Source organism: Glossina fuscipes, unplaced genomic scaffold (assembly GCF_014805625.2).
Source record: "Glossina fuscipes isolate IAEA_lab_2018 unplaced genomic scaffold, Yale_Gfus_2 61, whole genome shotgun sequence".
NCBI classification, from domain to species: Eukaryota; Metazoa; Arthropoda; class Insecta; order Diptera; family Glossinidae; genus Glossina; species Glossina fuscipes.
In genome coordinates, this window is record NW_023998433.1 from 4,909,343 (window position 1) to 4,920,301 (window position 10,959).

The window sequence follows — 10,959 nt, forward strand, 5'->3', positions numbered from 1 at the left end:
GCCAAATAAATAAGAAAAATTTGCTTTTTTTATTAATTAAATATTTTTAAATAGTCCAAACGATCATTTAAAATTTTTACAGAGTTCATTAAAAACAAAAAAAAAAAAAAAACAAAGGACAAAGACAATTATTAATTAAACATCCGAAAAGAAACAAAAAGCAAAAAATCGAGCAGTTTTTAAAATTTTTTTAGAAGAACGTAATATATTCAATTAATTGAATTTCTAACTTTCACTCTTTTGAATATACGCCTCATTTAGGCATACTTTGACATCATCCTCTCAACAAATGCAATATACTCCTTTTTCGCTTCATCTTGCGATTTATTTTTCTGTTTATTCCACCATTCCCATTTGGCTTTAGCTTTTAAATCGAATAGACTTGGCTTGCTAGTATTATTATCACCCATATTAGCTTGTTTAAAAAGGGCATACAATTCTAAAAATTCTTCATCATTGGGTCGTTTAGTCATCGTTTTAATACGCTCAGCGGCGGCATTGAATTCCTGCAAAAAAAAAAAGTTAATCATATATTTTATAAAAAGTAACAATGAAAAGTTACGTTAGTTCGTATTAGAAAAAAATTTGGACATCAACCAGCTCGCGATAATATAGAGGACCCATCTTATGTTGGATTTTCTTTCCTTTTTTTTAATTATGTTATAACGTTCCTTTAGTCTCTTCGCCGCTCCAAGTTTATCAATATTTACTATTCCACCTTGGGACAGTGCATTATTTTAGAAGGCTTTTAAGCTATCTAACGTTTTTTACACAAAATCCATTTTAGATTAGAATAGCTTACCGCCATCAGCGGTAGTTTTACTACTGTTGTGAACGCATGGCGAGCAAATAACTTTAAGTTTTATGAAGAAACTTAATCCGACTTGTAGAGTTCATATTGTTTGTATGGCAATAAGAAAATGAAGCAGAAGTAGAAAAGAAAATATTATGAACGTATAGTATAGTGAAGCGAATATATCGACTTCGTACCATACTTAAAAGTTGGGAATCATTACGTTTAACTTTCTCAGAAAAATTGCAGGAATTAAATTTTGTCGAAATTTGATTTAAAAAAAAAAGTAATATAATATGTCACACAGTTGGCAAAAGAACTGAATTATTGAAGATGTAATAAAGTGATAAGCATTCTTAATCAACCCTCTCTATATTTAAATTATGATTGTGTTTTAGATGGTTATAGGAAACAGTGGAAACTGGTTTCCGGCCGACATCTGTTTTCGATTCTAAATTCTTGAGTAAGGTATTTAAAACCTTTGGAATACCTTAAATTCTTGAAATTTTTTCATAAGTTTACTTAGTATACCTATTTGTCTATTATGATCTGTGGATTTCCATCAAGTATGCATGAAGTTTAAATAGAAATGTCGTAAGTTTAATAAAAAGCAAAAAAAGGAAACAGGCAGACGGATGGACAAATTGACCTTAACCAAATGTAAATGTTCTATGTAAATGTAATGCATATGAAAAATAAGAAAGGCAAAAGAAAGTCAGGGAAAAGAATAACAAATAATTAGCATTTGAGCTTATTATTTTGTTAAAAAATATTAGAAGCGCAGAGAGACACTACCAGACGAAATTTTGTTTAGCAGAGAAGAAACTTTTGAATGATCTTAAAATTTTATATATTTTCAGAATGACAAACGATGTCCTTTCCAATCGTTGCCGTTGGTGTGTCAATTACTTACCTCATCCAAAGACATATTCAGTTACCAAGTAAACTAAAATTAAAATAACAAAAGATAAATCAATTCAGTAAATGTTAAAGCGAAAATCTTTTTTTTTTTTCTAGTTTTTTATACTTTATCGGTTTTTATGATTTTATTTCATATGCTACCAGTTACGATAAAAACTATGAAATGAATAACTAAAAGCTTTTAAAAAAATAATCAAAACGGTAAAAAGAAAAACAAAAAGGCATATTTCTGGTTACTCTGCCAAAAATTAAAAGAAAAAAAAAAAAGAAGTCAAAATATTTTTTAATGCTCGTACCTCTTAAGGCAGTTTCGTGTAATTATATGGTTAGCCAATATGTTTTCAGACTTTCTCTACAACTAAAACAATAAAGCTTAGATTTTGAAAGAAATCATATATCATATATATATGTGAGCATGAAATTATTAGCAGTAATTATTTGGTAATGCTTTGCGGTTAAGTCAAATATGTCTAATAAATACACTGATAGAAAAAATGTTTCATTCTGTTTCTCCATTTTTTTTCTTCTTTACACAAATCGTCAAATCATTCTTTTCGAAGATCTTAAAAACTTCATTTTGTTTAAACTAAGTCTTTTCTTTGGCGTGAATTTATTATTAATTAGAAATATAATAGTAAACATTTTTTGAATGGAGACAAGGAATCTGATTACTGTTAGGAATTGTAAAATCATTTTAAAATAATAAATTCATGCATTCGTCTTTCACGGTAGACTATCCCAAAATAAATATTAAATAGATTTCAATAAATAGAGGCTAATTTCGGTTACAAACATTGAAATAGAAACTTAGTATCAAAACACGAAGTCCACGCTCACAATATGCCCATTATAATTTCACATATGTGTATTTTTCGGTGAGTTCAATGTACTTATTCTTGCTCAATGTTTTCCAGCCTCCACTGATAAAGAATTCTTCTTTAATTTTGTAGAAATGTTGCAACAAAATATTTGATTCAAGTGTTTTATGTATGGCAAGCATGCAAAGCAACGCAACCGTAATCATTTACGTAAAAGCTGTAGAACGGAAATGCGTTGATTAGAAAATATGAAATGCGTAAAATTTGCACCGCACTCAATATAAAAGAAGCTTACTTTTTAGAAAAGAAAAGAAATAAGGAAACTGTCTGAGATAATTAACATTTGACGAAATAACAAAAAAACATCAAACGTGCTGCTCTGTTTGCCGCAATCAATTTTTTAGAAGAGTATGATAAAAATTTGTGATTAGAAGTTGTAGGATAAAAGACATGGAAATGGTGAATTGTTCTTATCTACTTTTAGATATTCTTGATCTATTCGAATTAAAATTAGAGTTTGTTCGTTGCAATTTTAACATAATTTTTTGAATATAAAAATACGGACAGCTGTACCAAATAACCCCTTTTATTTTTTTTCCAGCGTTGTGTGAATACATTCAAATCTTGTATTTATTGTTATATTATTATATTTGTTGAAAATCACGAAAGTTTCGGTCTCATCGATTACTATTATAAAAAAAATAATTTATTACTTTATTATATCAAGCATTGAAGTTTTGTTGTTCGGTTTATTATAATCAGAAATACGAACAATGGACTATAAGTGTTTTAATTTTTCGTTATTCATTAGCCCTGACGGTTTTCAGTTTCGGTTTCTCATTCAGCAAAAATTAACGATCCTGCATATAGGAAATAATCCATTCACACAACCTTAGAATTGGAAGAATGTTAAAAGCACTACAAATTTTAAATAGTTTCTTAATATCGCATCTGATGACATTTGGAAGAGTTGTTTAACGAATAGATCCAAAAAATTGGCTCTAAAGACAATACAAATGGTTTGGTATATACGTTTATATGTTTATGAAGTCCCTTTGTACCACTAATGGTGTTCGAAATTTGTTTTAATAATAAAGTGCTTTCTTTTTTTGCTTTTCATTTTAAAATTTTTAATATTTATATTTAACATTTTTATTTAGGTACTTTTTTTCTATAATTAAATGCCCAAACACTTTAAAATTAATAATAATAATCAAGAAAAAAATCTAATTATATAAATATTTGATCAATAAACACAAATAAACCGCAATAATCGCACTTACTTGTTAATGTTTAAACAGTAAAATATCTTCTGCTATGTTTGCCTGCGCTTGATGATGAATACAATGAAATTATTTTGAATGCCCAATGAGATTGTTTCCATCGTTATGATCGTTTTTAAAGCTTTTACGATATAGCAAAATTTTAAGTGCTTATTATTATTATATCGAATTGTTTATATAAAAGATTAGGATTGCAGTTTAACATTAGTTCGTAGCGCATGGCAAAAAATCTCATTTTGCTTTGGATGGATGGTCCTACGTTTTTTCTTTTTTTCAACTTCACACTAAAATCTTCAATTCTTTGAAAAAATATTTTAATCTTAATTCGATACAAATAAATAAAGTAAATAATTGAAATATCTATTTGATAAACAAAGCAATTAGTGATCAATAAACTTTAAAAATTCTACTCTTGATCGTTTATTTTTGTTATTTAATAAGTGAACAAGTCGAAACACTCTTCTGGGGCATAGCCTACCATTAAATACACTACACCACCCTATAATTATTCGCATATCGGCTTTTCAACATAACGCTTTATATGAGAAGTGGTCCAAAAAGTAGTTCGATACGAATCATTTCGATAGCATTTGTCCTAGAGCCAAAACCCGTCAGTTTAGCAAATTTCGTTAAAATATCTCAAAAATTGCGGCTGAACACGACAAAACAAGAAAGACAGACGAGCTTAGCTAGTTATAATAAAAAGTGGGCCTATCTTGTTAAAGATGTTGTTAACCTTCAGCTATTGTCGTCAAAAAGTATTACAAATTTAACTTTTCTGCCACATATGGCTTAGTTTCCATGGGAATTCTTGTATATAATGCTATCAAAAAAGTAGACGCATAATTGGTTTTTATATTAAAATTCGGGTAGAGACAAATTTTTTTCATGGAAATTATTGAACGAAGTTTAAATAATTGACCAATTCAATCCATATTTCTCACATCTGTTATCGTACGCCTCAACATTATCATTCGGTGATTTTTGTCCGGAAATTTTGAATATTGCAGATTTTTTTCATATGACTTCTTCGAAATAAGTCGTTATATGGGATGTGGTCATGAAAGTTGTCATAGTGGTTATGCAATAGAATCTATTTGCCCTATTTGGAAGACGATACGTCCTTGGGTCAGGATAGGTTCATATATCAAACTTCGTCAAAGTGTCTTCAAAATTGCTTTCTGCGAATTGAACACAAAAATACCTCAACAGACATTAGACAGGGAGACAGACGGGCAGTACAGATAAACTTTATAGATAGATTTAGAAAATAATTCTCCGTCGATTTGTATAGCAAAATGACGGTTCTATCTTAGGCCTTTATGCTCGTTACAAACATCCATTAGCACATTTCAGCACAAACTTTTCTGAACGGTAAATGTTGTGTGTGTGTGTGTGTACGATACAATTATACATATTTTTTAAGCTTGCCTTGGCCTCCCAAAGTCATTTCTCAAATAATGCACTTGCATTTTGTTTATGAGCCCTCAAAGTATGCTTTTAGAAATTTGGTCTTTATTGTATTACATTTTGTTGAAAAATTTTAATTTAATACGCAACGTTGTAAAGTTCTGTAAATTTTGAGTTTAGAATCAAATGAACACTTTCTGTTTTAAAGCTGTTATAAAATTCAATTAAATCAGTAAAATAAACGACATTTGCTATTATATCACAAAAGAGGTGCCGCGTTTAAAGGAATTCTTCTTGATAGTTATCAAAAATGTCTATTTTCATCTGAAAGAAAACGAACGATTTCTTTAGCATGGATAAAGCAAATGAAAGAAGTGCAATTTTATACAAATTTTATAAACGACAAGAAAAAAAAACAAGTAAGAAAATTATATTTGGACCGATTCATACTCTATAATACGGAGTATGCGTCGTTGATTTTTGTATTTTCAAAATAAAAGTTTGTGTCGAATAGGCGTGGCCTCTGGTAAGTTTATGTCACTCTCAAATTCTTTAGAAATCTGTAGGCGATATGTTCACTTTCTCTAACGGAAGAATGTTTAGCACAAATATTGCACAGTTAGGCAGACGGACGAAAGAAACGATGGTGCATTTGAAATTTGAAGCTGTTCGAGAAATTATTTATTTTATGGTGTTTCTGCTTGTTTCTGCTGCTTGTAAAGGTATTAAAAAAAAAGTCAATTTTGATACACTTCATTTTCGTACTGGTGTTACAGCATGTCCCATAGAATATGCGTTTAAATTTTTATACATTTATCTGCTACAATTTATGAGTAATCAGCAAAAAAACAATTTTTTATTCCTCTTGAGAACCAAAAGTATTCTCAGTTCACATGATGCTTTGGGCGTGTAACCTGCGTGCAAGAACTTTCAATGTTTGTGCCACATTTCAAGGCAGTGGCTTTATTTTTGCGGTCAGGAGAATGTTTCAACAGGCGGGCGGATACACAGGCGGACATGTTTAAATCGACTCAGAATATGATACTGATCAAGAATGTATATACTTTGTGTGGTCTTTGAAGCTTCCTTCTAAGTGTTACAAATGTTTTAACAAATGAATATACCACTCACCCTATGGTGTAGGGTATGAAAACGATAACAGTCTTTTGTTTAAAATAAATGATACCATTTATTAATAATAAGTGAAATGTATATTAATAATATTTTCAGTAGTGTCAAAATCGATCGGATCTTCTTATAGGTCTTATACTAATTAATTTCGTTCTTGCTATCTTTTGGATAAGGAACATCGAAGAGCAGCGAACGTTATCGTGCAACTTGAATTATTTATTTACTTATATACATCAACTGTCAATTTCAACTGACTCTTAGGGTGGTACCATATTGTTTTACAAAAAATGTGAACAAAAACATATGGTTTTAAAACCAAAAGAAATTAACGTAAGCATAAGCAACAAGTCTAAAAAAAACCGAACAAATTTTGTTAAATTTCGTAATCTGCTTAGATTTTATGGATTAACTGATCCATAATTTGGAAATTTTCTCTTATGACTCTGTAATGGAGCAACTTCAACTTTAAAATAAATAGTCTTTCTTGCTTGTAAATCAAAATTGCAAATAACATTATATAATGATATTCACATTTGCGTAAGATAAATATAAATTAGATAAATAACCTCAAAATTTAAAAGAAACGATCACCACTTCGACTTATGTTTTTTCTTCTCTTTGTTTTCTTTGTATGCATACATGCAAAATCATATGATTTATCAATCCCTATAACGATTGGAAAAAAGTCGGCAAAGTAGGAGTTCCAGCTCGACAACAGGAATTGTTGGCTAACTAGATCAAAAGCTTTACTACATGATATCCGTGCTAGAGCTACTGGAGAAAGTCTTAAAAACAATGACAAGTGAACTCTAAACGGTTCGTAACGGTTGCTTTTTTTTACAAATATATACTAAATACAAGATTTCATAGCGAAAGCTATTTATTGAGGGATAGTTCGTGCAAAGAATTTGGATAAAACACTCAACTTGACAATATGTCTATACTTCTTGATAAGGTGTCTGTTTCCTCCATTCAGAAAAAGATTAAAATCTTTTGAGATAATACCATATAATTTATGAGAAAATAATTGGACTATACATGATGTAATGCCATCAGGCTCTGGCGTATATTAGTGAACTTAAACTTTGTAATACGTAATCTTCCGAAGTGATCAAATTAGAAAACGAAATTGAGTTTTGATTTTGCAATGGGTATGGGAAAATTAAATCGGCATAGCTATTTAAAAAAGAGATTTGATGTTTCAGTATCACCAGAGGAGTCGGATCTACTAAAAGAGTTCGAGGAAGTATGTGTGAAAATTCTTTGTCTGGAGATAACAAATTTTTAAAAATACTTACAACTCATACGAAGGGAGAAGTAATAACTTTGCCGGTTGGGATAGTTAAATCTATGCCTTGCAGTAGAGTAGATAACATAGCCATACGCAGAACCACTTGTCATATATTTTTTGAAAAGTTTGTTTTTTCTACTTTTGCAGTATTTAACTGGCGGGCAAACACCTTGAAGGGAAGGTTGTGTAACTGGAACGGACGCGGAAATAGCTAAATTTAATACTTTATAAAAGGAGGAAATTAAGGTTACTATATTGCTAGCAAAAAAATGAAGCGTACTGTGTGCAAGATAAGCTTTAAGCAGTAATCTGTTGGAGTGGTTCAACGGGCCATCCTGGTAACGCTGAAAGGTTCAAGAAATTTCCGCGATGATACGAATTCTAAGGTAAGCTAATAATTGAACGGCAATTTTCAACAATTTTAAGGGAATTAGCAAAACAAAGATATACAAGTTTGCCAATATGATTAATACTATGATTGAAATAGGCTTCGATCAAATATTTCATTGAAAAGCAAAAGAACTCTACCAGAAGTTGAAGGGGGGCCATACAGCGTGAATTAACACTGCGACACTAAATGACTTGCGGTTAATTAAATTCCGGCATCGCTATGACCATACCAATGGGCTTTTGACGTTTCAGACAAATCACAAATAAGGGAAGCATGTTTCCTTTTAGTACAAGCACAAATAGATACGTTTGGAGGAATATAGGTACATGTTAAATATAAATATTTGTTACCAATATTCATACGAACGGCAATAAATTCAGCGTCACGAGAATTTGGAAAATCAAAGGAGTAGACCAGAAGGCAACTGAACCAACAATTAAAAAACCATTACCAGTATCTTTCCTGAAAATATTGGGATGTTAATTAAGAAACGCATACAAAAGCCACAGAAGCAAAGTCGTTACTTCTCAAACCAATATTAGAATCATTGAGGTAGAAAGACAGAATAGCTGGAATAGTTACCAGTTGTAGTTAGTTTTAGTTAGCGATACATCATATATATTATGTGTTATAATTACGATATAAATATTCATTTGTGTACAGCAGTGTTTAAAAAATTAACTTGCGTTGAATACGGATAACATATAAAAAGAATTTTAAGAAATTTTCTTCACATGATCTTTTTTAACCTTTCAAATTGTTGTGATTCTTGTGCGCTTTATATGGTTGTGGGTATAGCAATGACGGCAGCTATTAACGGTTTTGCTTGCTGCGCTTTGATTAGCATAATTCGTATATGTGAATTGTCTGGTGTTAAGCTGTGCGGTGGTAATTTATCATTCGGATTTATTACAGCAACAACCTCAAAATCAATTTTCAAAGGTATACCTGGTAAAATGCAGGGTAACTGAAATAAAGAAATCTAATTTACTATCAATGTTGTCTTTACCAATACATTATATGATGCATTATACGATACCTTTGCTAGCGATTTTACTGTTGTATAATGACGACGATCGGAATGAATGAGTACAGTTAAATTCGACGCCATTTTATAAGTGGATAGGTTTTGTATAGTTAAGTATACCCTAAATATAGAACCTGCTCCGCATACTTCTGCTGACAATTTGACTGGTGCATGAGTGATATCATTGGATGTTGTTTGCTCTGAGGAATTTAAAGCACCAACTGTGGCTCGTGCAGCTGTGTGTCGAAGACGCCACAACTCCACTTGAAAGCTACCGTAAGTAATTTTGGCATTTTTCTTCTCACGAGCTATTTGCTCTACAAATATTGAACTTTTTTTGGGTTTTTCTAAAATCGTAGCATCAACCATATCATCGTCAATTCCCAGTATGTTGCGAGTAGATAAATTTTGAAGAGGCTCAAAAGTCGCGGTACGCTTTAATATTTTCACTATTAAGTCACCTTCAATGGTTGTTAAGCAGAGTACATACTCTTCCCAGCCCATACGACCGAATAACATTGAACTAACAGTACCATTAGTTTGAAATTCATCTACTAAATATTTTTGCATATAAAATTGTACTAAACCACCTTCTAGGGCCACACATATTAAAGTTAAACCCAAGTGTTGTAAATTAATTGAGTTTAGGCAAATTGGCTGTTTGCCTAAAGGTATCAAATACAGTTGTTTACCTTTTTTGGAATAGCACAGTAAACGTTTATTCATAGCGGCGGCCACTATTGTTTGGTCGATGGGTAAAAGTACTAAACCTGTCATCGGTTGAGATAGTTTGAATATTTCCTGAGCTTCCGGGCAAGCTTTGCGCAGTAAATACACCGAACCATAGCGTGTAGCGATTATAACACAAAAATCAGTCTCAAATGTTCCATGAACCGCTAATACACTAGGTGGTGTATCCGGACAAACTGTGGCTTTGTAAAGTATACCAAAACTTTGAGGTTCTATGATTAAAACTTCTCCATTGTCTGTGGCGACTACTAAATGTGAAGGAGGTTGGCTATGGCCTGTCGAAACGCGGGCTAAACATTTTAAAGCGATCACGTTCGCAAAACGATTAAAAGGTCCTTCTGCATGATCGCGTATGAAATTCTGCAGTTTTTTATAAGGATGTTTTTTTTTTGGCAAAACATCTTTTAATAAATAAAAGAAACATTTTTTAAAATTGTTCAATTTACTTACATATCTCTCTTCGGGTAAAAGTTGTAATAAACGTTGAGATTTCCTACACAACTTAGGACGTTCATAAGCCTTTAAAGCTTCCACAAAATTTTCTTGATCTTCTTGTCGCACTATACTCAATCGACGCCATATTTCACGTTCGGCATCTAAAATTTCCAGTTCGGGTAACGTGTATTTAAAGTATGGTTTCATGTGTCGATAAAATAATATCGATTCCGCTATAGCAACTGCTAGAACTGATTTGTAAGGAATAGCTTTTATGTACATAACTTGAAATGATCTAATTTCAATTCTTACTGGGTGTTTTTGATTCGGTTTCATCGATATACAAGCTTTCAATAGCTGCCGGTATTCCTCCCAATTCATGCTCTGATTCTAAATCTAGGCCACGGAATACTTTTAGTTTACCAGAATATTGTTCCTTATCATCCACCGTTATATCGACAGCTATTAAACGAACATAATTATCGCTCTTTATATTACTTAAACTTACACAAGATGGTAAAGTGTTTAATTTAGGCTGTTCCTCATTGGCGATGACTTGTAACCAATTGCTAGATGAAGGCATACTTTTAGCTTTCTTTGTTTGTTAAAAAAAGCCAAACGTATACAAAATAATTACATTTTTTTTTTAATATTATGTAAAGACGGGTTTTGTTTTTGTTTGCGTTAGCAACCAATTTGTTTGCGTTAA

The 10,959-nt window shown here is 31.3% G+C and overlaps 2 protein-coding genes across 3 annotated transcripts; both read right to left on the bottom strand.

The window, feature by feature from the left end:
• Positions 1 to 158: 158 nt before the first annotated feature.
• Positions 159 to 1,882, bottom strand: LOC119637948 (acyl-CoA-binding protein homolog). Its single transcript, XM_038034421.1, has 2 exons — positions 1,707 to 1,882; positions 159 to 506 (listed from the first exon to the last, which is right to left on the bottom strand). Exons 1-2 carry the CDS (start codon positions 1,719 to 1,721, stop codon positions 258 to 260), a joined length of 264 nt encoding a protein of 87 aa, XP_037890349.1. The 5' UTR covers positions 1,722 to 1,882; the 3' UTR covers positions 159 to 257.
• Positions 1,883 to 8,798: 6,916 nt separating this feature from the next.
• LOC119637999 (Bardet-Biedl syndrome 1 protein homolog) lies at positions 8,799 to 10,840 on the bottom strand. 2 transcript variants are annotated; one of them, XM_038034507.1, is made up of 4 exons: positions 10,563 to 10,840; positions 10,266 to 10,501; positions 9,078 to 10,175; positions 8,799 to 9,005 (listed from the first exon to the last, which is right to left on the bottom strand). In XM_038034507.1, the coding sequence occupies exons 1-4, from the start codon at positions 10,831 to 10,833 to the stop codon at positions 8,817 to 8,819; spliced, it is 1,794 nt and encodes a 597-aa protein (XP_037890435.1). In that variant the 5' UTR covers positions 10,834 to 10,840; the 3' UTR covers positions 8,799 to 8,816. The 2 variants fall into 2 exon arrangements, with proteins under 2 accessions (XP_037890435.1, XP_037890434.1); XM_038034506.1 differs by having other exon boundaries at positions 8,799 to 9,020.
• Positions 10,841 to 10,959: the final 119 nt, after the last annotated feature.